The following is a 26,016-nucleotide window of genomic DNA, read 5'->3' as shown; positions in this document are numbered from 1 at the left end:
AAGGTCTAATTGATTAAAGCTTTAGGTTAGATTGAGATTAGTTCGAGCAAATCATTTTTAAAAATCCAAGCCAACTTCTGCATTGTTCTCTAAGTGCTTATTGCTCAATCTGTTTATAATTGGTTCTAAAATCTTCCAAGATATAGATGACAAAAAAATTGTCTACAGTTAGCCAAGTTTTCCTTTTCTCCCACGATTTATCTATTTCTCCTCCAGTCATTTATCATTTCTTAAAGAAATGGAAGTTTCAGTTATACCAACAGTTATTTTCTACAGAATCCAAAATGCTTTCATTTCAGCTTTACACTCAGGATGACCTAGAGATGTTTCCTGAATATGCTTCCATCACAGGCTTCAACTCTTATTACTTCATTTTGCTCTTCAAAGTGTCTTGGTGGAGCAGGTAGCCTTGAACAGCTAAATTCTGACTCTGTCTAGTCCTTTATTTTACCATATAGAAATAAGTTGGTTTTCTTGTTCTTAGCAACTTTCTTTCCCTATCCTGTTCTGAGCCTTAGCTTTCTTGCCCTTGTCTGTATAGTTGTAGGCTACTATATGTCCTCTTCCTTGAGACTACGTTGAGGATTTGGGTTACCGAACTGGGAATTGTATTACCAGGCAGCAGCATTGACTTGGATGAAAGAATGGGTTGAATTAAGAAATACAAGATTATTAACACTGGAAGGTCATGATCTACAATTGGGATGGCATGCATTTTTTTAAAGTTTATTTATTATAACATAGTAAGACAATACAAGACATACAACACTTATATACAAAACTCTTTTTACAGCTCTTTCATAGTGATCCTTCCTTATTATTTACTATTTCCACGAATTTTACTTTATCTTATTCCAAATTACTATCTGTCCCCATCATTTCATTTACAATATAATTCTCTTTTCATTTCAATCACTAAATTGTATTTTAACAATTTTTCCCATTATTTTTGATATTTCTTTCTCTCCCCCTTATTTTTCTTTTTCATTTTTCCTTTCCTCCAACCACTCATACAATCTATACCAAATTTTATAGTATTTTGTATCCTCTTTTTCTTTGAGTTCTTTTGTCAGTTTATCCATCTCTGCGCATTCCAAGATTTTTTTTATCAACTCCTCCTCTGTTGATATATTTTCTTTTTTCCAATTTTGAGCATAAGCTATGCGGGCAGCTGTTAAGATATGTAGTATTAAATATTTTATTTCCTTTGTATAATTTTCTGTGAAGATCCCTAGTAAAAATGTCTCTGGTTCTCCCTTTATTGATTGTTGCATTATTTTCTCTAGCCACTTTTTGACTTTGGCCAAAATTTCTTTGCCACTGGACAAGTCCACCAGAGATAATATGTTCCATAATTGTTTTTACATTTCCAGCATACTGGGGATTTGCTCGGAAACATCTTGGCTATTCTGGCCAGTGGTAAATGCCATCTATGGAACATCTTCAACTGTTTTTCCTTGTATGCCATAGGCAGTGTTAGTTTCATATTTGTTTGCCACATCTTTCCCCACTTATTCTACTGTATGATTAAAGTTCCTTGCCCACTTGATCATGGTATCTTTACTATTTCCTCTTCCATTTTATACCATAATAAGAATTTATATATTTTACTAATTAATTTCTGTTCTGTCCCATGTATAATTTTATCCAATTCATTTTGCTCCAATTGTACTTCATTCGTCTTTGTATCTTCTTTATATTTTGACCACATTTGTGAATATGTCCACCATTCAATTTCCCTATTCAAATCCTGTTCCAATTCTCGCTTTGCTTTTAATTTTCCCAAATCATTTAGAATATCGCTATATCTGATTATCTTGGTCCATTCTATTAAATTTGGATGTCTTAGTGTTTCAGTAGGAGAGATCCAAATCGGTATCTTCGTATAATGTTGTTTTTTGATTTTAATCCAAATTGATAGCAGTGCATTCCTAAGTATGTGCCTTCTGAAGTATCCATCTGTTTTATATTTCTCATCCCACAGGAATGCATGCCATCCTACCTGCAGATCATGCCCTTCGATTATTAATATTCTTTTACTTCTCAGCTCCATCCATTCTTTCAACCATATTAGGCATGCTGCTTGATAGTATATCTCCCATTCCGGGAGTGCTACTCATCCTCTCTCTCTGGTATCTTGCAGAATTTTTAATCTAATTCTGAGTTTTTTCCCTTGCCATAGAAATTTTGAGATCAATTTATTTAATGAATCAGGAAAAAAAATGTCTAATTTTATGGTATAACCTGGAAGAGGAATAAAATGAAATAAAATATTCATTTTAATTGCAGCGACTCTTCCCATAAATGAATTTTGTAAGTTCTTCCAATTGTCCAAATCTTTTTTAATTTGCTGTATTAATTTGTCGTAATTATCTTGTTTAATTGAGGAACTTCTTGCAGTGAGCCAAATCCCTAGATATTTTATTCTTTTAGTTGTTTGGATCTTTATACTACCTTCTAATTCTTCCTCTTGTTTTTTTGTGAAATTTTTAGTTAATAATTTGGATTTACTTTTATTAATTTTTAGTCCAGCCACTGCGCCAAATTCTTCTATTTTTTTAATCAATTTTGGGCCTGATTTTAACGGTTCCTCCACAATGAAGACCAAGTCATCAGGAAAGGCTTGCAATTTATACTCTTCATTTTTTATCTTCAATCCTTTTATCTCTCAGTCCTCTCTAATTTTCTTTAAAAGCTGTTCTAATGACAGTATAAAGAGAAGTGGGGAAAGTGGGCATCCTTGTCTCATACCTTTTGTTTTCTCAAATTTATCGGTCATATTCTGGTTCATAATTACTCTTGCAGTTTGTTTTGTATATATTTTCTCAATCATTTTTTCAAATTTAGTCCCGAATTCCATACTTTTCAATTGTTGTACCATAAATTTCCAATTCAAATTATCAAAGGCTTTTTGGGCATCAAGGAAAACCAGTGAAACTTGTTTTTTTGGGTGTGCTTCGTAAAACTCTAATATATTTATTATCGTCCGTGTATTATTTTTAATTTGTCGGCCTGGTAGGAAACCATTTTGGTCTGAATGTATATGTTTTCTTTAAGATTGTTTTTGTCCTCTCAGCTATGATTGACATAAATATTTTGTAATCAGTGTTTAACAGAGAAATTGGCCTGTAGTTCTGTATTAATTACTGGTCTGAATCTTCCTTATGTATGAGCGTAATTAGTGCTTCTGTCCAGGTTTTTGGTATATTTGTGTCTCTTAACTTTAATTCTGTTATCATATTGAAGAATTCCTTAGGTAATATTTCCTTCTTTTTTATTTTTCTTGTTACTAATGTAATCTTTTTTACTATGTACTATGGCATTATAGTCACCTACTATGTATATATTGTCATGGCGTTGTTCTATTATTTTGTTGTGTAGTTTCTTAAAATATTCCTGTTGGTTTTGATTCGATGAGAACGAAGACAGCAGAAATAACAAAAAGAAGAACGATTGGAGACAACACCAAGATGTCACACGGAAGGAATGATTGATGTATTAAATGTTTGTTTGTTTTAAAAAATAAAAAACTTTTTTTAAAAAAAGAATATGTAGAATAGCTTTCTACCTTGAAGGAAGGAGTAGCATGCCTCCTCCTGAAAAAGCTATGTCTTATTTGGCTATGCTTGATTTCTTCTAGCAGATATCCAACTCTCCTTTTGTGAAAGACATGAGAAGTAGTTCTCACATGGTCCAAAGAAACAACGTAATAACACATGATGTCTTTACTGCCTACTCCAAATATTATGTCTTTGCCTTTTACCTACAGTAGATTGGGTGCAGAAAGGACATTGCCATAGAAATTTGAACATTGATCAATAGAGTTTGCATTTACTATCCATAAGTTGCTGGGATTGTTTTGTGATGCCTTCTTAGTTTTTCAATAGCAAATTGCTTATCCACAGGCTTCTGGATGTGTGCTTCTATAATCATCTCAAATCCAGCCTGCAGGAAGAAACTGATGGATGGTTTTGGAGAAGGTGGTGGGACTGCAGCTGCAATAAATCTTGGAGGAGTGGCTTATCTAGTTTCCAGGAAAAGGGCTGAAACCAGTGGTGAAATCCAAATATTTTAACTACCGGTTCTGTGGGCATGGCTTGGCGGGCGTGGTGTGGCTTGGTAGGTGTGGCTTGATGGGCATGGCAGGGGAAGGATACTGCAAAATCTCCTTTCCCACCCCACTCCAGGGGAACAATACTGCAAAATCTCCATTCCCATCCCACTCTGGGGCCAGCCAGAAGTGGTATTTGCCGGTTCTCTAAACTACTCAAAATTTCTGCTACTGGTTCTCCAGAACCTGTCAGAGCCTGCTGGATTTCATCTATGACTGAAACTGTAGCAGTCACTCACTGAGAAGATCAATGAGAGGGGATCTTGATGCTGGGAATGCAATTATTTTGGTCCTATTCAATCTCTCATTAGCATTTTTTATTATCAACCAAGGTATTCTGTGAGAGTTGTGAGGGTGGGGACACTATTTTGCAGTAGTTCCATTCCTCCCTGAATAGATAATTCCTGTCAATGCCACTGGCAGATAGCTTTTCCTGTATAAAGTATGATAGGGCTCTGACCTATTAATATGCTAATGATACATAATTATACATTTTAATTTTGGACCAGATAGGAGATCAGGTAAATATCTGGAGGCAGAAATAGACTATATGGGGCAAAACAATTGAATTCCAGCATAATGGAGCTGTTTCTCCTAAAGCTGTCAGGATTATTCACAACCCCTTGTGACATTGTAGCATGTTTTGAAATGGGAGGCACTTCAGCAATGACCTTCATGATTCAAAAGTAGATTATTATTTGGGACTGTCTTTGAAGAAAATCCAAAAACTGCAACTGGTCCAGCTGGCAAAGTGGCAGGTGAGAGCTGTTTCATCAAAGATGCATCTATGTTATTCATGCTGCATTTGTTGTCACTATGCTTCTGAATACAATTCAAAGAGCTGCTTCTGACTTATTGAGTTTTAGTTTTAGTTTTGAGTTTTATTAAATTTGTATATCGCCCTACTCCCGAAAGACTCAGGGCGGTGAACAGGCACAAGATAAAATACAGAAATACAAAAGTTAAAAACAATTTAAAACCAAATTAAATAATATTGGCCCACGACAATTAAAATCCCAATAAATTTAAAACAAATTAAAATTTCAATTTAAAATTTAAAAGAAAGGGGAGAAAAATTAGGCCAGGCCGGCTTGCTGGAATGAGAGGGTCTTAAGAGCACGGCGGAAGGTGTGCAGATCCGGGATCCTCCGTATCTCCGGGGGGAGCTCATTCCAGATAGTGGGTGCCCCCACAGAGAAGGCCCTCCCCATGGGGGCCGCCAGTCGACACTGCTTGGCTGACGGCACCCGGAGGAGACCCTCTCTATGAGAGTGTACCGGCCAGTGGGAGGCTATTTGTGGTAGTAGGCAGTCCGGTAAATAACCAGGTCCTAAGCCATGGAGCGCTTTAAAGGTGGTAACCAAAACCTTGAAGCGCACGCGGAAGACCACCGGGAGCCAGTGCAGCTCGCGCAGGAGAGGTGTTACATGGGAGCGCCATGTTGCTCCCATAACCACCCGCGCGGCCGCACTCTGCGCTAGTTGGAGCCTCCGCGTGCTCCTCAAGGGGAGCCCCATGTAGAGAGCATTACAATAGTCCAGGCGGGAGGTGACGAGGGCATGAGTGACTGTGTGTAGGGAGTCCCGATCCAGAAAGGGACGCAACTGGCGGATCAGGCGAACCTGATGAAAAATCCTCCCGGTCACGGCCGTCAAGTGCTCTTCTAAAGTCAGCCATGAATCCAGGAGGACACCCAAGTTGCGAGCCCTCTCCGTGGGGGCCAGCGATTCACCCCCAATAGTCAGCGATGGTGTCAATTGACTATATCGGGACGTCGGAAACCACAGCCACTCGGTCTTGGATGGGTTGAGCCTGAGCCTGTTCCTCCCCATCCAGATCCGCACGGCCTCCAGACACCGGGACATCACTTCAAGGGCATCGTTGGGGTGGTCTGGGGTGGAGATGTACAGCTGGGTGTCATCAGCGTACTGATGGAACTTCACCCCGAAACCACGGATGATCTCGCCCAGCGGCTTTACATAAATGTTGAACAGAAGGGGCGAGAGGACCGACCCTTGTGGCACCCCACATACGAGGGGCCTCGGGGATGACCTCTGCCCCCCTGCCAACACAGACTGCAGCCGGTCAGAGAGAAAGGAGGAGAACCACCATAGAACAGTGCCCCCCACCCCTAACTCTTCCAGCCAGTGCAGCATGATACCATGGTCGATGGTATCAAAAGCCGCTGAGAGATCTAATAGGACCAGGACAGAGGAGCAGCCCCTGTCCCGAGCCCTCCAGAGATCATCAACCAACGCGACCAATGCCGTTTCCGTGCTGTACTCGGGCCTGAAGCCCGACTGGAACGGATCCAGATACGTTGTTTCATCCAGGTACTGGGGGAGCTGTCGCGCAACCACACTCTCAACAACCTTCACCACAAAACGAAGGTTGGAGACCGGACGATAATTAGCCAACACTGCTGGGTCCAGGGAAGGCTTCTTGAGGAGAGGCCTCACCACCGCCTCTTTCAAGGCAGTGGGGAAGTCACCCTCACCCAATGAAGCATTTATAATCCCCTGGAGCCAGCCTCGCGTCACCTCCCGGGAAGCCAGCACTAACCAGGAGGGGCACGGGTCCAATAAACAAGTGGTCACGTTCAGTCTACCCAGAATCCTGTCCACATCCTCAGGGGTCACAGGATCAAACTCATCCCATATAACATTCTCAAGACCTGCCCCAGTCCCTCCCCCTGAGACTACCCAGTCGGAGTCCAAATCTTCCCGGATCTGAGTGATTTTGTCATGCAGATACTGAACAAAATCCTCGGCTCTACCCTCCAAGGGGTCCTCCTGCGCTTCCTCATGGAGCAGGGAGCGGGTCACCCTAAACAGGGTGGCCGGGCAGTTATCTGATGACGCAATAAGAGCAGCAAAATAGCTACATTTCGCTGCTTTTATCACCACTAGGTAATTCCTAATATGAGATCTTACCAGTGTCCGGTCCGATTCTGAAAGACTGGCCCTCCAACTACTCTCTAGGCATCTTTTCCGGCGTTTCAACTCCCTTAGCTCCTCAGTAAACCAAGGAGCCAAATGAGATCGGCGCCGGGTCAGAGGCTGCAAAGGCACGAAATTGAGAGTCCAAGATTCCCATGAGACCAAACAGTTTGTTCATCCTGTATCATCAGCTACCAAGGTGTCTTCTCTCAGGATGGGGGCTAAGGATAGGCTTTGGCAGAGGTAACATGGCCACTTTGCCTTGAGGTCCATATACTTTTAAGAGGCAGAGAAGGAATAGTTGCTTCATGGATTTGGGGGGACTTGAACAGACTATTTTTGTTTTGGTGGCTTTCTTCTAGGATGTCTTAACTGATTGTAATTATTTTACAAGGGCTTTTGGCTGGAGCCTGTATAATTGGATGCACTTAATTCACAAATTATATATGAAAATAAAAAAAATAAAGCAGTTACCGTATGCATTTTACTTCCCAGCTCCTTCTCCCTCTAAGCAACTTGTTTGACAAAAAAAAAAATACTGGTATTCAGGAGCTTGCAGTGAATTTTGTAAAATTTTGGTTGATCTAATGAATTTGAATTTTATATTTTTTTCGCTCATGATTAATGATTTTATTATTGTTTCTTTAAAGTTGTCTATCAACTGTTCTTTAGAAATCTAATATTCTGCATCCTAGGATTATCCACCAGAAGACAAAGCTTGTATCTAAAAATTTTACACGGAACCAACTAGGGTCCCAGAGCCTTTATAACAAGTAAAATATAAAATTCAGGAAGGTTCCTTATCCAAGTGAGCAGATAAATCTTAAACAGCATTTTAGCTCATGTGGGACAGATCTTCAAGGATGTTTATATCCGATCAGTATGATGCCTGCATTACTCATGAATCATGCAACACATGCTCCAGTCCATTTACCTCACTATTATCTCCTAAAAAGTCAGATTTGTTTCCTGATAGTTTTTGTAATGAATCTTTTGGGAAATTATACCATCTGTGTGCTGCTGAATATGTTGTCTTCCAATATTGTTGTAAATGTTTGTTAGTTTACTCAGGGATGCTGCTCAAAAAAATCCCAGACTCCTTTTATAAATTTAAATCAGATAGGAAAGTGAGATTTCTTTTCCTTTTCCTGCACCACCAAGAGCCTTGGTGGTGCAGCAGACTAAGTGCTGTTATGTAGCACTTAGCTGCCAGCTGCCTGCAATTAGTTCAAATCTCACCAGGCTCAAGGTTGACTCAGCCTTCCATCCTTCCAAGGTAGGTAAATTGATTGTAGGGGCAATAAACTGGCTTTGTAGAAACACCGCTTATGGGGGACCAAAAGCCCTAATAAGCAGGTATATAGAAAAGAATGAAGGCTATTGCAATAAGTGCATTGTAAGCTGCCCTGAGTCTTCGGAGGAGGGCGGCATATAAATTGAACTAATAAATAAATAATAAATACATTTTTTGAATTAGGAGAATTTGACTAGACTAAACCATATTCTTCAACTGGAAAATTCACTAAAGAATTGGCAAAATACTTAGAACATAATGGAAAAACATAAGCATCCTGATCTCTATAGACCAGAAGCTGGTGAGGAATCTGTGAGATGCACCTCCTTTGGGCAGGTGCAGGCAGAACCCAGGGGAGGTATGAACACTTTTTAGTTAAATTTTTACAATACATGCATTTTTTCCCAAAAGTTTCATTGTATTGCTTCCATTGTTCATTTGTATATAGTTTGATGTTGGATTTTTAAGGAAGGTTTTAGTACATTAATATTATATTAAAAGGAGTTGTGATGGCAAAATATTTAGGAATTCCTGTTATAAACCTTGGAGAATAGAAAAGAATTGTTTCTTTTCATTTAAAAAAAAAAGATTACATTAAATATTCTGGAATAAGGAGCAGCTGTTCAAACTCAGGCACTTTAGCAAACAGAACAGTGAATTAAATGCGAATACAACCACAATTCTAACTTGCAGTTTGAACTTTACTGGCCAATAAAGGACACAAGAGCTGTCTAGAAATGCTGACTTTAGAATACAGAATAACACAGTTGGAGAATCTTCTAGTCCAGAGATCCCTAACCCTCAGGTGGTGGCCCACTCCCAGGTCTTGAGCCGTTCAAACTGGGCTGTGGGAGTGTACATGCATCCTCATTTGCATGAACACCAGTCTGCATGCTCCATTTGCGCATGTGGCAGGCTGGCATGACTGTCACTTGCATACATGCACACTTGCCTACTACTCATGCAGAACCATCCCCTCTCACCCCCTCTGCTGGTCTACAAAGCCAGAAAGGTTGGTGACCCCTGTTCTAGTCCAATCCCCTGCTCAAGCAAGAAACCTTATTCCATTTCAGACAGATGGCTGTCCAGTTCTTTTTTTAAAAGCCTCCAGTGATGGACCATCCACAACGTCTGAAGGCAAGCCATTCCCCTGGTTTATTGTTCTCACCATCAGGAAATTTCTCCTTAGTGCAATAGTTTCAGGCTGTATTTATTATGGTCATGTTCTAAACACAGTGGATTTTGTACTAGCCTTTGGTATAATGCTGAACCGTATGAAAGAGGATCCATGGTAGATCCTGCCCTCTGTTCTTAAGATAGTTTTAGTGATTAGAAAATTTAGTTTAGAGCTTTGAAGACCTTCTTGTTTGCTTCCTTGTACATATACTATGACATAATGTTTTAAACTCTAGATTAAGACATAGCAAGCCCTATTTTAATACTGGAAAGGACCAGAAGCATTGCAAGCTGTTGAGTAATGATTAAGTCCTAAGAACTATGGTGCTTTTTAATATATTGCTTTAAAGGTTTCTTTAATCAGATTGCAATTAAAATGATAAATTCTCTCTGAATCAATCATCATCATGTATTAATTTGGATTGCTGATTACTAATGCAAATTGTACCCCAAGGGTAAGGACCTATTGAAAATGAACTTTCCTAAACTTGTAAACCCATCAGAGAAAGCTAGCCACAGTCTCGTGCATTTGCTGGATACTGTTTTGTTTTCTTCTGCTACATTAATCCACAATAGAGCAACATGGGATGTTGGCATTTGTATTCTTTTAAGGATTTTTTTTTTTGCTAGAATGCTTTTCAATTCTCATGCTGCCAGCCAAGTCTAAGAAAAGCTCACTCAAGAGGAAAATGGTTTTTTCCCCTTGAGTCAGTAAACTTTCTCATGGAGACAAAGTCAAAATAGCATCATGAAAACTTTTTATTTCAACCTTTTATCCAACATGGAAAATTTTTATTTCAACTTTTAGTTGAAAGGACCCTTTGCACAGAGCATTGGTTTCTGTGAAACAAACCTACTGTCAGCCTCCGACTGCCATAAGAAATGGGTGGGAGAGAATTAGAGACCGTGGGGGCGGGGGAGTGTGCTGGAGGATTTTGAAGAAACGAAACCTAATCTCCGAAGTGGCTATCGGGTCAACCGTCATCGCGTTCCTGATTGATGACGATGCCAGACGTGCTTCCACCTGACCTCTGGGAGACCTTTGGATTGGGTGATTGATGATGGACAGTGGGAAGGGATGCTTTCTATATGCAACTTTCGAGCCTATTGCTTTAGTTTCAGCTTTTCCTTGGTAGCGTTCATTTCATTTTCCAGTAAAAGTACATTACTCTATAATAATGGAGTTTGGCTCATTCTTTCCTGGACTTTGAAGGAAGCACACCTGACATTAAGCTGATCCCCTGCTCTAAAATCCCTTCAGCTAAAACTCTTGCAAAACTGTTTATTCATCATATTTACAGATTACATGGAGCTCCAAAACATAAAATTTCGGACCGGGGTGTACAATTTACTTCCAACTTTTGGAAGGAGTTTTTAAGGTTAATAAGCTCCGCCCAAGGGCTAAGCTCCGCCCACCCCCCCCAGACTAATGGGGCTTGTGAGAGAACCAATGCTGTGTTAGAACAGTACCTGAGATGTTATGTAAATTACCAGCAAGACAACTGGGTGGACCTATTGCCATTTGCGGAGGTGGCATACAACAACTCTATCCATAGCAGCACCGGGTTCACTCCGTTTAAGGTAGCATCTGGTGACTTCCGGGTTGGCTCCGCAGCGCCATTGACGGTCTTTTTAGACCGCCGCCCCCGCGATCCCGTTGAGCCGTTCTGACAGTGCTAATCAGCTGTCAAACAGCTTGAAAATCTCCCCTTCGGGAAAAGAAGGGGAGGAGAGCAGGTGGGTGAGGGTAGAGCTCCCCGAAAACCCCTGGATTAATTCCAGGGGTTAGGAGGGCGAGAGCTCCCCGTTCAGCCCACTGAAGCTCCGGATCCGGGGGGACTCTGTTTTTTTTACAGAGCTAGGCGTTGCGTCCAATTTCTGCTGTCAAACAGAAGATTAAATGATTTCAAAAAAGCAGGCGGAACAGAAGCAGGAGGACAAGCTTTTTGCAAGTATAATACTTAACTCCGGGGATACAATGTTTCTAATTGGATTTTCTGAGCTGGAAGTAAAAATGGCGTTTCTTTGTTGCGATTTTAAAAGTGAAAGTTAGAAAGGAAAGTCTTCGCTAATAGACTCGAGCTCAGAGACTGGCTTTAACTTGCTGGAATAGATTTTGAAGAGCTGTTTGGGAAAAGATTATTTCGTTTGGTGATTTATAAAGAAATTGCTGAAAGCTGCTCAAAAGGATGGCTCTGACTTTATGATTTTATGGTTGTGGGAAGAAAGAAAATCTTTTTAAAATAAAATGGCTTCTAAGAAAGAAGATCCTGAAAGTGCTGGAAGCTATTTGGAGGTGTCAGAAATGGCTGATTTACAGAGTTATAAGGATTTTGATGCAGAATTTACAGAATTTATAAAAGAAGCCATGAATAATCATACTGCAGCTATAAGTAATCAAATAGCAATTCTTAAAGGGATAACAACAGAAATGACTGAGGAGACAAAAACAAATACGGAGCATGATGACAATTCAGGAGATATTCTGATTGTAGCAGAGAAGGTGGAAGAATTTTCTCAAGAATTTTTGAGCTTATTCTCTGCTCTTTTTGAAAAAATTGATAGAATCTTTCAAAATTATGACTTGGTTTGGAAAAAAGTAGTAAATGACCAGACTTTCGAAGTTTCAGAAGATGAAGGAGATTTGCCAGTGGCATTTATACATTTAATAGAAAAGAAACAACTGAACTTTTTTTCACAAACTCTTGACAAACTTTGGTCCTACAGACGAAGGAATGAACTGATTTATATAAGCAAGAAGAGGCGATTTGGGGGCTCTAAATCAGATGAAGTTTTCTTAAAAAGGGGACAATCTTTGCAGTTACATCAACCTCAAATTAAAATGAAAAACCTCCTCAAAATAGAAGTAGGAGGGATGCAGAAAGACTGGAAAAAATATAAAAAGAAAGCAAGAATGGAAGATTAACTTTTTCTTTTGGCTTTGCAGTTGTTCTACTCATGGTTAAAAATGATTATGTTTTTAGGTGTTATAACTACTGAGGGGGAAAAAGTATAAAGTTAAATATTGATTTTTAAATATGATGCATTAATGGTTGAATGTAAGATTAATCCTTTTTGGTTTTCTAGTTTATGTATTAATGGTTAATTATGTTGATGATTATCTTTTAAAGCTCTAAAAGTTGGAGGGAGGAATAATGAAGGGGGAAAATTTAGGAACTTAAAAAATGTAGAAATTTAACTACTGAATATCTAAGGTTTATTTTTTGTTATGAGATTTTAAAATATCTGAACTTTGAGAAAAGTAGGAGGGGGAAATGTTTTTGCAAATGAATTGAATACTTTACTGATATATTAAGAGAATTTTTAAGGTTTGAATGTTTAATATTTCCTTTTCTTTTGGTTTTGCAGTTGTTCTACTCATGGTTAAAAATGATTATGTTTTAGGTGTTATAACTAATGAGGGGGAAAAAGCATAAAGTTAAATATTGATTTTTTAAATATGATGCATTAATGGTTGAATGTAAGATTAATCCTTTTTGGTTTTCTAGTTTATGTATTAATGGTTAATTATGTTGATGATTATCTTTTAAAATTCTAAAAGTTGGAGGGAGGAATAATGAAGGGGGGAAATTTAGGAATTTAAAAAATGTAGAAATTTAACTACTGAATATCTAAGGTTTATTTTTTGTTATGAGATTTTAAAATATTTGAACTTTGAGAAAAGTAGGAGGGGGAAAAATGTTTTTGCAAATGAATTGAATACTTTACTGATATATTAAGAGAATTTTTAAGGTTTGAATGTTTAATATTTGTTAATGGCTTTAAAACTCTTAGAGTTATTGGATTATACACTACTTTGGTCTATAAAAAGGGAGGTTGATGAAATTGTAAAAGGGGAGTTAAGGGGTCTTGGGAGTTATTAAATCTTGCAGTTAGCTAGTTTATTTTAGCGAATGTTTGGTGAAACCTATGCCCTGTTTTCTGTTCTGGGAAGTCGGGGGTGGGGGGTGGTGAGGAGGGGTTGAAGATTGAGTTTATCAAGGATTGATTTTTTTTCTTTTTCTTGATGATAGTTTGAATGATTGTTTATATTGTATACTTGTTTGATCAGAAAATAAAAACCTTTTTTATTAAAAAAAAACAAAAACGTAGCATCTGGTCAGGAATTTGTGCCAATCCCCGAGCTACCACAAGACACCCACAAAACCCATCTTTGATTGAGTGGATCGAACAGTTACGGAGCACTTGGGCTGTAACTCGAAAAGCCCTAGGTGATGCACACCAAGCGCATAAAACCCAAGCAGATAAAAAACGGTCCCCGGCACATATGTATAAAGTGGGTGACAGGGTTTATCTTTCCACCAAATACTTGCAGACTTCACAGAAATCAAAAAAGCTTGGACCCAAGTATGTGGGTCCTTTCCTGGTCATTAGACTTATTAATCCAGTAACAGTTGAATTGGAGTTGCCAAAAACTTTGAGACGAATCCACCCTGTATTTCATGTTAGCTTGTTGAAACCAGAACACTCGTCCCCTTTACAACCGGACCAAGATTCCCCTCCGGTTCCCATACTGATAGAAGGGGAACAACATTTCGAAGTCAAAGAAATTTTAGACTCTAGGAAGCACCACGGTAAGGTGCAATATCTGGTGGCCTGAAAACATTTTCCTCTGTCTCAAGCTGAGTGGGTGAACAAACGTGATGTCCGGGCACCAAAGAAAGTACAGTTGTTTCATACCAAATATCCTGATAAACCTTAATGCCTGTATTGCAATTTTTCTTTTCTTCCTTTTGTTTTCCCTGTTTAGGACTAACGTCTTTTCTCTGGAGGGGCCGAATGTCAGACTTTACTGCTTTGGCTGCCATAAGAAACGGGTGGGAGAGAATTAGAGACCGTGGGTGGGGGGAAGTGTGCTGGAGGATTTTGAAGAAATGAAACCTAATCTCCGAAGTGGCTATCGGGTCAACCGTCATCGTGTTCCTGATTGATGATGATACCAGACGTGCTTCCACCTGACCTCTGGGAGACCTTTGGATTGGGTGATTGATGATGGACAGTGGGAGGGGATGCTTTCTATATGCAACTTTTGCGCCTATTGCTTTAGTTTCAGCTTTTCCTTGGTAGCATTCATTTCATTTTCCAGTAAAAGTACATTACTCTATAATAATGGAGTTTGGCTCATTCTTTCCTGGACTTTGAAGGAAGCACACCTGACACCTACTACACAATTCACTAGACTTGCAATGTTTCCTATCACTGGGAATTCCAGTTGCAGTTTCCCAGGTTTGTAAGCTTGAAATCCCAGAATTCCACTGCCAATATGGTCATTGATGAGAACTGTGAGAGTTGAAGCCCACAAACCTGGGAAGTTACTAAGGCTGGGAAATACGGCACTAGAAAAAGTGAGATCCCTAGAAAATATGATGTTTTAGAACAGACTGTGATATAATTTGCAGCAAAGGCAGCCCCCGAGATAAAATTATTTTATGGCCAAAAGAGAGGAAGTCAGGAAAAGAAATGATGAATGTTTCTTTGTAAATGTTATAAAGTTGATTTTGGGGTACTGAACCAGAAATTTAATCAATCAATTAACAGCATTTGGCACACACTATTGCATTGCTGTGACTATTATCTTGATTGTTTTTAACCACACATTGCAGACACCCCTGTGTTTCTCTCTCCCTGTCTCACTGTGGTATTTTAGATCAACAATTGAACAATCTTGCTCAACACTGTCATTTTGGCAAACTAGAGCTTCAGAGAAACAAATCACAACTAAAATTTCATGGAAGGTTAGGGATCAGAATAACATGGATGATACTATCTATTCCACTTGGGATTAGAGAAAATATACTACAAATAATCCAGTTGTTTCCCAGATTTGTCCATATCCTACAGTATCTTAGAAAGAAACAATGGACAAACAGTATTATATCTTTGGCATTTGTGACATTAACTTTTTCTTTAATCACAGTAGCTATCCTGTTAGTTTGAACCTAAGTTTTGGAGAACAATATAGAAATGGATGGCAGGATTATTTAGACTGAGGGAAGTGGAAGGTAAGAACTATCTAATTTTTTCTTTGGGTTCTGGTAGAATTAAGGGTTAGACGGTCTTTGTCCAGATTGTTTATGCATTTCATTCTATGGGAGCTATTTTCTGTGTAATTGTGGTTCCAACTGAAAATGTTTTATTCGTGTAACATCCATTATAAATATTGCTTCATATAATAATGGATTTGCACAGGCAGCGAATATAACATCATAATATAAACACATTAGAGGAAAAATAAGGGGAAGTTTTCCTATGGAGACCTCCAAGTACTTTACATTTTAATATGTATTAATGTAAGCAAGTTATTTCCCTCTTAGAAGTCACACTTGTGTGATTTCATTTATATAACCCATCTGTGAGGGAGATGAGTGATTTCAAAATTTTGATAATAAAATAAAATAAAATAATGTTTCTGACATATACAGTCTACAATTTTAGGAGAAATACTTAAGATAAAGTACTTATGGAAATGTAATATTATCTTTGGCTGATTCTATTTTTTTGCAAAGTCTGTGGGTCATGGAGATTATTTGGAATTGAAAAAATATTGATGAAGTAGAGATGCATTCAAACATCAGTTCCAATTAAAAAATCTTTAATACATCATTACCATCATTTAAATTACTGTAATTGAAGAGCACGTAAGTTTATGTTTTAAATATTTTTAGGAACAGGATTTTTACTAACCAGATTACTTAGCACAGATGCAACTGGATTTTGTAACAGCTAGGAAAGCCCCAAATCCCTGAAGTTCTGTAGGCTGCTTGCTGTGTAAGGGCAGCTTTGCTCTAAGCTTATGTGACATGACATTTAACAAAGCCAAAATGTGATATAATTTTTATAATGAAGCCCCATTTAGGGTATAGCTTCAAGCTGCAATAGTGATTGCATCACTGAATTTTCATAAGTAGCCCTGTAGAATATGGTTCAGCTTTGTTTCCCCATTCCGCTAATATACAGACTTTTATTTTGCTGTGATGGTAAGATAATTAAAGGATTCAGAACACTTGAAAACACAATTTTCCTAAATATGTTTGATAGATGTCAGGGAGCAGTAATGGGGAGGAGTTGCGCTCCTTCAGGTTTCTGGGAATATCATTGGATATAGCCGAGGTCAACTGGAGTCACTGCAACATTTGGAATATATATCATTGGAATGACATATGAAATATTAATTTTTGATTAATCCAGTTGTGATATAAACCTGTGAGTGTTTATCACCCTTTTATTCTTTTCAGATTATAATTCCACTAACTGAAAATAGTTTTTTAGCTATGGAAAATAATAATTTAAAAATCCTATTTTCATAGTCTTTAAGCTGTCTCAGCTAAATTTCAAGGGATTCCTCGCCTGTGTCATGAATTGTGACCTGTCTCTATTACAGTTACCAATCCAGTTTTCTAATCCCCAAATTCATAAACCTTATATGTACCAGACATCTTGGTGCATATTCCAATGAAGAAGGTTGCCCATCATTCACATACTGTTTGTGCGTCTACAAATAATAGCCTTTCCTAATGAAGCTAAGTTTCTAAGTGTTGTCAAAACCTTTAAAATTGGATGGCATATTTCTTTTTATGTATTGAAAGCTTACCATTTTTGCAGACTGGACAACACTGTTCTGGCTCATAGACTGGGTTGACACATTCAGGGACGGCGCAATCTGCTACAACACAGTGAACTTCATTGCTGGGCTCACAACGGCACCATTCACATGGCGAGGGCTGGGAACAAAGCTCAAATTAGCCCATTTTAACCCTTCTGGTAGTTCAGTAAACAAAGATACTCTAATCTTGAGTTATACATTTCACTTAACTTATTCATTGCACATATTTGGATAATACGGTGTATGTATACTGTATAATGTTATAAAATGGCCTTCATTTTATAGATAACTGTTGGAGTTTCAAAATTAATACTCCCATATCTATGAATTTATCAAATCCCTCTCTGTTTGTGGCTGTCAGCACATCTTTCAGGAATTAATTTCACTGACTAATTGTGTACTGTATGAAGAAACACTTTGGTCTGTTCGAAATCTTTGAAGGAACAGTTTTGGACCTAGCATTCTGAGAGAGGAAACAAAACTTTCATTTCCATCCACTTTCTTCATACCATGTGTCATTATATACACTTTGATCATGCCCCACAGTTAGTCTAAGATGATATAGAGAGTCCACAGAATCTACTTCAAGGAGCTCTGTAATTCTGTAAATAACTCCCCAACACTGATCACTCCAAGGTCACAAGGAACCACAGAGTCAAAGCTCTTTTTCATTGGAACTATGGTTTTATAAGTGCAGAGAGAATGCTGCTTTCACCAAAATCAGTGCAAAAGCTTTCAAAGAACAGCTTTAAAAATGGCAGTTGCGAACTTTTCAGTAAAAAAAGGATGGAGGTTTAAGCTGTATATTGTTTATTATTAATTAATTAATTTTTTAAAGGAAGTAGCATAAAAGAGTTCTTAGAAACTTGTGCTGCAGTTGTCCAAATATATTTCTTTAAAAACTTGGTTTCTAAAGTCTCCATAATTTTGCTGACTTCCAGAACATAGTTCTAATTAATTTCTTTCTTTTAAAAAGTGGATTTAATTTATCAGTTTCATGAATCTGAATGCTGTAAAGGGGGTATTCTTTAGAGATCTCCAATGCCTTTGCTTTCCTTTGTTATAAATGTGAAATCAATCAGTTTAAGCTTGCAGGAATACAAGATCATAAAGGGATAAATTCTTTATAATTTCATTGCTCTAATATATTGGGGGGGAGGGAAAAAATTGAACTATAATGGAAAGAAGTATAAAAAAGTGAAAGCAAAAAGCATAACATTATATACATATGTAAAATAATAAACCTCAAGATTAAACCATGGTCTGATGGAAAATATTAATTTTTTCTCCATCTGGGTGTGATACAAGCTACAATAGGTAGAGGAAACATATTTCATTACTCCAAGTTTTAAAATTGGGTGGCATTAAAAAAAGCTATACTCCATGAAGTGTAAATCTATATTTCTTCATATGTTGTTAAGCCTAAATTTTGAAGGGATAATGATATTTCTGCTCATGAATATTAACAAAGGAGAGGAGAAATAAAGACAATGGGTAGACAGCAAAGTAATTCAAATTCTGTTCTTTCCTTTTTTGGGAAATGACAGCTTACACTGTATCTTTTGTTTGTACGTTTGGAATGGATTTGGAATCACTTTGCAGTATATGTTTGTCCATACAGGTTTTAGAGGCAACCACAAGACAGTTATTATTACCTGAACATTGCAATGGGTTGTTATAGCTATTGGAAGAAAACACCATTACACACACAATCCTTTTGGCGGGAAATGATGATTCTACTACATCCAAAGCTCAGGGATATGAATCCCCCTGTCCTTAAAATGTTTTTCTTTTCCATAACAAGTAAATCCCACTTTGTTTTATGGAAATCTGTCTTCAAGATATACCAAAGGCATGGTATGTCACATCACGTCACATCATGTCATGTCTCCCGTAAAAAAAATAGAGGAAATTATGTATGGCATGATTGCCCCAGGAACATTAAGGATTTTTCTAAAAGAATGTTTTGAAATATTTTAACTGGGTAGCCATCTTTGTATTTCATAGTATAGCTGCCACATAATTGCTTTGCTTTACTTTGAATTAAAAAGCAGGGATTACTATCTGAATTCCTTTGAATAAAAACATTCAAGCAAGTCTCCAAATTGCACTATGTAATTCATACAACTAGTTTAAAGGAATGCTTTCCAAAATAACGAACCCTGGAACTAAATATCTCAATTTTTGAAAGAGTGGCTTTGTTCTGTTTGCTGATTGCTAATTGTGCAAGTAGAGTATTTCTAAAGACCAAGTCTCAACTTTTCCTTTTGACAGTGCTTGGCTAAACATTATTCTTCTATGTCAGCACTCAGGAGAAGGCCTCTATTTTTCATTAGAAATTCTGAATGGTTTTGCAAACTAATCCTGAATTCATGCAAGCAAAAAGACTTGCAATTCATTTCAGAAATGCTCTCAGTTTCTTATGAACTAGTTCCCTAAAACCTCATGTCAATGCTAAAATTAGCTGCAGTATTTAAAGCTTCTCCAACTTTTTCTCACTGTTAGCAGTTTGCAATCCTTATTTTCACTTAGTTTCCATATAACTTTTGCTGTTCAGATAAATATTGGTTTTCCTTATATTAAAAGTAAATTCTATGCGTTTACCTTACCCAGTTGTCATTCTATCTTCATGGAGCTTCTGCTTTTTAATTCATTTATTTGTTTTTGCTTTTGAGCAATGATAAGGAAGCTGTCAGATGTAAATGCCTTATTCTCTAATGTGTAAATAGTATATGAATGGGATATCAGGGGTTAACTTATTCTTCAATCCTTAATGTATTCATGACTCACCACTCCCACATATAGCTCCACCCATTGTATATATAAGGAGCCATCTTCACCCTTTTCCTAGCTTCTATCTGTGAATATTCAGTGAATATAGAATGCCTATTGTAAATAAAAGAAAATATATTTAAACCTTTACTTCTTAACATCTTTATTGAGTCTGATCCAGAAAATATTGCAACAAGCTGGTAGCAGAGGATGGTTAATTGACTCAATAAAAACTTAAAAATGTCTAAGAAGGATAGACCCAACACCAGGGCCTACAGCAAAGAAATGGAAACAGAACAAGAAATAATCAACGAATCCACAAACGCAATTTCAAGAGAATCCGAAGAATACACCACTGAAGATGAAGAAATAATAGATGAAAACGATGACCAGGAGGAAATCGAAATAAAGAATAACGAACTCAGGTCAGAGATATTAAAACTATTAAAAAGCCAGAAAAATGATGAAAGCCTCATCGCGAACCTCCAAGAAATGCTGAAGAACAGCGGAGCAGCGAGAGAGAAAAACATCACTAATGAAAAGCCTAAAGAACCAAAAATTGTGAGTGATATGACTACAGAGAAAGTCATTACGAAGAAGAAGAAATGTGATCCCGCGCGAAATTTTGAATGGCAGCCATCTTGGTTTCAACAGACCTCCAAGGTGAGCGAAGCAGAGCCAATCAAAATGCTCAGTTCAAAATTTCTGGCGCGAAAAACGTTATCGGACAACGAAGATGAAAAAGAGGATTCAAACTCCTCGGAAGAGTCAGAATCAGAAAGTGAAGATGACTCAACAAAATCCCAAGTAAAGTCAGCGATGAAAACGCTTTTTGCTGCTTTTGGGCCAAAACTAAAAATTACCAAAAAGACACCGAAGAAGAGAGCGAACAAGCCGATACCTCGAGACCTGCCCGCTCCCATCCTGACTTCGAGAGCGACGACGCCCGAACCTAGAGAGCCTTGTCGATTCCGCCCTACACCAAAGACCGAAGCAAGTGACTACACTTCCAAAAAGAAAAGAAGAGCAGCCGCCGTCGTCAGAGCTCCCAAGGCCGAAACAGAGACCGACTCGTCTGAAGAAGAGCAGCGCGAGCGAGCCGCGGTGGAGAGAACCTTCCATAACGAAGTCAAAGAAGAAATGGACAACGCGCATGCGCAAAACTACGCAGACGACCCGGGAAGACATGAACTGGTGAAAGAGCCACGCAGACTCGTTGCGAGCATCCCCATGCCGTTTTGCGATTTTCTACACTTGCGAGACCACGGACTACCTCAGGTGGTAAGTAATGGACAAAATAATGTGGGAAACTTACCCAGTGACTTCCCAAAACTAAGGGTTGATGGCATTAATTTGCAAGAATGGTATCAACAGCTCCAGGTGGTCTTTATGAAGGAAAACTTACTATTCTTTATCACTAGTCCCCCAAAAAGACCTTGGACTTTAAAAATAGATTGTTTACACCATAGAGCTTTTTACTTAATAATATCTAGTGTGTCTCCTGCAATGTATCATAGCATCAAACCAAATCAGACTGTTTCTGAAATTATCCAATGCATGTTTAATTTGTTTCACAGCGACAGTGTAGCTACCACCACAAGAATGTCTAAGGATTTCTTTTCATCTAGAGTAAAACCAGGGGTTTCCATAAGTGAGCATTTAATATCTTTAAACAAAATAAGAGCTGAACTGCACTTGAGGGGGGAGGTGATTTCAGATCAAACAATGAAAAGTGTTATTATCAACTCACTTGATTCATCATGGGATAGCTTTATGTCACATTTAGACACTATCAATCTAGGATATTTATCCATAGAAAGTCTATCTAACAAACTGATAGCAGAAGACAATTCAAGAAAAAATCGTTCTAGCAATCACACAGAACACAAACCTTTTAGGAAAGTAGTTTTCCAAGAAAAATATAATGAAACATACAAATGTCACAATTGTGGATCCAGGGAACACAATAGAAGAGATTGCCCCAAAATTTCAAAGGAAAGACACAGGTCAGAATATAGGAACAAATACAATTATAGACAGTCATCCATAGATAGACATAGATATAGAAGCCCACCAAATTACAGAGAAAATAGAGGGGGCAGAGAAAATTCAAAAGATAGAAAATCTGGTTCACTGAATGGACTAAATAAACAAGACAGCACAAAATTACAGCAAAATGAGAACAATAATTGGCTTATTGATTCGGGAGCAACTAATCATACCACTAATAACAAAAATATATTGTCTTCATTTACAGAAGATAAATTTGTAATAAAGGTAGCTAACCAAGAAAAGGTTCAAGTATTAGGCAGAGGGAATGTAACTTTGCCTGGTCTAGGAAAAATAGAGGGGGTATTGTTAATACCTGAAATACCTCATAACATACTAAGTGCCATAAAACTAAGTAGAGATTCTGACATTAATATAGTTTTCTCAAAGGGAAAAGCGACTTTAGAGAAGGATAAAACGAGTATAGGCACTGTAACGATTAAAGGAGGCCTACCTTATTTGATAACAAAGGAAGAATGGTTGCATAACATTGATTCAAATATAGAAGATTGTATTGAAGCAGATGATGAAAATATTAGCAACAGTGACAATGATGAATGTAAAATATCTCATAATCATACAGATACACACGATAAAAAAAAACCAAAAATAGGTAAGCCAATTCATGATGAATGTGCTCACATCTTGCATAGGAAGTTAGGACATGCCAGTTTTCCTGTAGTACAAAAAATGACTGAACACGCAGAAGGTGTCAAAATAAAAAATTGTGAAAACTATTTGGAATGCTCAGTATGTAAATCTACAAAACTAAAAACTAGTCCCAGGCCAAGAAACTCTACTAGATCAACTAACAAAATTTTTGACTTAGTACACATGGACCTAGTAGGCCCATTAACTCCATCAATCACTTATAGAAAACGTTACTTCCTGACAATAGTAGACGATTATAGCCGTTATGGGTTTGTTTACACACTAAAACATAAGGATGAAACATTTCAAAAATTTAAGGAATTTTACAAACGCATAGAAACACAACACAATATCAGAATAAAACAAATTATGACAGATAGGGGATGTGAATTCATGTCTAAAGAATTCTCCCAATGGTTAAAGGACAGAGGAATGCTACATTACACGTCTAGTCCATTTTCTGCGTTCCAGAACGGAATTGTAGAGAGGAAAAATTCCACATTACAAACCATGATTAGGTGCACATTGGAGGATGCTGGCTTAAGCAAACAATTTTGGTCAGAAGCCCTACATTATTCAAATTACACACAAAATAGAACTTGGTCCAGTATTGTAAACAAAACCCCATACGAAGTAATGTATAATAGGAAGCCAAAATTAGCACACATGCACATATTTGGAGTCACTGCAGACGTACACATACCCAAACAGTTGAGAAGAAAGGGAGAAAATGTATCCAGAAGACTCAAATTCATGGGATATGAAACTGGCACCAAAGGATACAGATTCATTGATAATAATAACAAATTTATAGTTTCCAGAACAGCTGTGTTCCATGAACAAGCCAACTGGTCTAAATTACATCTTAATGAAATATTTCCAAATAAATGTAAAGAAACAAAACCTCATGAGGAAGGGACCATAGAAAAACAAAATATCAACAAACACAAAAGCAAAACTAAAACTTGGACAAATAGCCAACACAAAATAAGGACAGACACACTGACAAAAAAGGAAGCAAGATATTTACACGATAACAATAGCAAACCTGAAAGAGTCATTAGGAATAACAGGAATCAAATGCCAAACAAATACAGGGATTACATAATGCATATGGATGGTGAATCAGTAACACCTAACTCATATGAAGAAGTGTTAAAACTTCCTTGTGAAGAAAAAGAAAAATGGGAACTAGCTATGAAGAAAGAGATGGAAAGTTTACAAGGATTAAATGTATTTACACCTGCAATTGCACCTAAAGATAAAACAATTATTGGTACCAGGTGGATATATAAAATTAAGAATTTAGAAGGAGGCAATACTCTATACAAAGCTAGATTAGTTGCACAAGGTTATGCACAGAAATATCCGGAGGACTATACTGATACGTATTCCCCCACAGTAAGAACAGAGAGTGTCAAAACAGCTCTAGTGGTAGCATCAGCACTCAACCTTGATGTATTTCAATATGACATACAGACTGCTTATCTACACGCGAAACTAGATAAGGAAATATATGTAAGAGCACCTCACAGTCAATACACCAACAAAAATGAAATTTGGTTGTTGAATAAGAGTTTGTACGGATTAAAACAATCTGGTAAAAGATGGTATGATTGTTTGGTAAAAGTACTTAAGACTATGGATTTCAATGCTACCACTGCTGATAACTGTTTTTTTGTCAAAAAGGGTGACAACTACGTTGAGTTTGTGTTGATTTACGTAGATGACATTTTGTATATAGGAAAACACAAAGAGAGAAGAGAAACTTTTGTAAATAAGTTAAATGAACATTTCTCGTTGAAATCCCTAGGTAAAGTGAACAAATATCTTGGTGTCCAAATTAATAAGACTAGAAGGGGATTCAAACTTACTCAAAGAGATAAAATTATAGAACTTTTGAATAAATGTAATCTTATCAATGCCAAACCCTGTGATACTCCTATGCAAACTGATTTTCTTAGAAATACTGATGAATCTTCCCCTGAATTCAAGGATAACACATTTTATAGATCAATCATAGGTTCACTTCTCTATATATCTAATTGGACTAGGCCAGATATCGCCTTACCACTCAACTTATTATCCAGACACGTCAGCAAACCGACAATGTATCACTGGGAAGCTGTTAAAAGAATTTTAAGATATCTGAAAAGTACTCTAGATTTCTGCTTAGTATTAGAACCTAGTGATAATAAAGAACCAAAGCTTGTATGTTACGCAGATGCAGATTGGGCTGGAGACACGTCATGCAGAAAAAGTACATCTGGATATATTTTTCTCTTAAATGACTGTCCAGTTTACTGGTACACTGGTAAACAAGAACTAGTAGCCACTTCAACGACAGAAGCAGAATATGTTTGTTTATCCAAAGCTGCAAATAACCTTGTATGGTTTAACGATTTAATTTCAGATGTGTGGAAAAAACCTGCTTTGCCTTTTGTCATGCATGAAGACAATAAAGCAGCTATTGAAATATCTAGATCTGATGCCATTGGACAAAGGTCCAGACATATAGATATAAAATTTAAACATGTGAGACAGTTGTCTCAGGATGGATTTATTAAAGCAATACACTGTGATACTTCAGAACAATTAGCTGACATATTAACAAAGCCCTTACCTTCTAAACAGCACAAATATCTGACTTCTAAACTGCATATTTTATATTGTCCTGAATCTGAATGTAATTGGTGTTGTATAACGAATCGGCATTTAGAGGGGGATTTGTCAGATGTAAATGCCTTATTCTCTAATGTGTAAATAGTATATGAATGGGATATCAGGGGTTAACTTATTCTTCAATCCTTAATGTATTCATGACTCACCACTCCCACATATAGCTCCACCCATTGTATATATAAGGAGCCATCTTCACCCTTTTCCTAGCTTCTATCTGTGAATATTCAGTGAATATAGAATGCCTATTGTAAATAAAAGAAAATATATTTAAACCTTTACTTCTTAACATCTTTATTGAGTCTGATCCAGAAAATATTGCAACAGAAGCAATATGCTGGTCTATGACTATAATAACAATTGATTTTTTTGGAAGCAAAATTAATATTTTGTTAAAGAATTGACAAAGGAATTATTTTTATTACACAGTTTGATGACTATGTCCCTCAAATATTTTAAGCTAGTTATTGTGCAAGAGATTTTGTTAATTTGCCTGTCCCATAGGATCTGCTTTTTACCCATATAACACCTAATTTTTGAAAATATCAGGAGATGTACCAGTCCTTTACAGTAAGGCTCTGGCCTAGTTGTTATATATTGCAGGTAGAAAAGCATCAAGACAATGACAAAAACAATAACACCAAATGACTTTGCTCTGAGTAAATGAGACATGACAGATATGGGTTTTTTGGTTCTGCACTATAATATCTGAAAATAACCC

General features: G+C 37.4%; 1 protein-coding gene across 2 annotated transcripts in view; it reads right to left on the bottom strand.

Moving 5' to 3' along the window:
• Nucleotides 1-26,016, bottom strand: part of VWC2L (von Willebrand factor C domain containing 2 like) — a 241,712-nt gene that overhangs the window by 136,240 nt on the left and 79,456 nt on the right. Inside the window, exon 3 of one of the 2 annotated variants that reach the window (XM_034433630.3) lies at nt 17,133-17,262. The exons of the other annotated variant lie outside the window; for it this stretch is intronic. Coding sequence (XP_034289521.1) covers nt 17,133-17,262 — 130 coding nt within the window. The remainder of the gene's footprint in view (nt 1-17,132; nt 17,263-26,016) is intronic. 2 annotated transcript variants of the gene reach the window in all.

Source organism: Pantherophis guttatus, chromosome 1 (assembly GCF_059756535.1).
Source record: "Pantherophis guttatus breed Tessera chromosome 1, ASM5975653v1, whole genome shotgun sequence".
In the NCBI taxonomy this organism is placed as follows: Eukaryota; Metazoa; Chordata; class Lepidosauria; order Squamata; family Colubridae; genus Pantherophis; species Pantherophis guttatus.
This window is presented reverse-complemented; position numbering and strand designations above follow the sequence as displayed.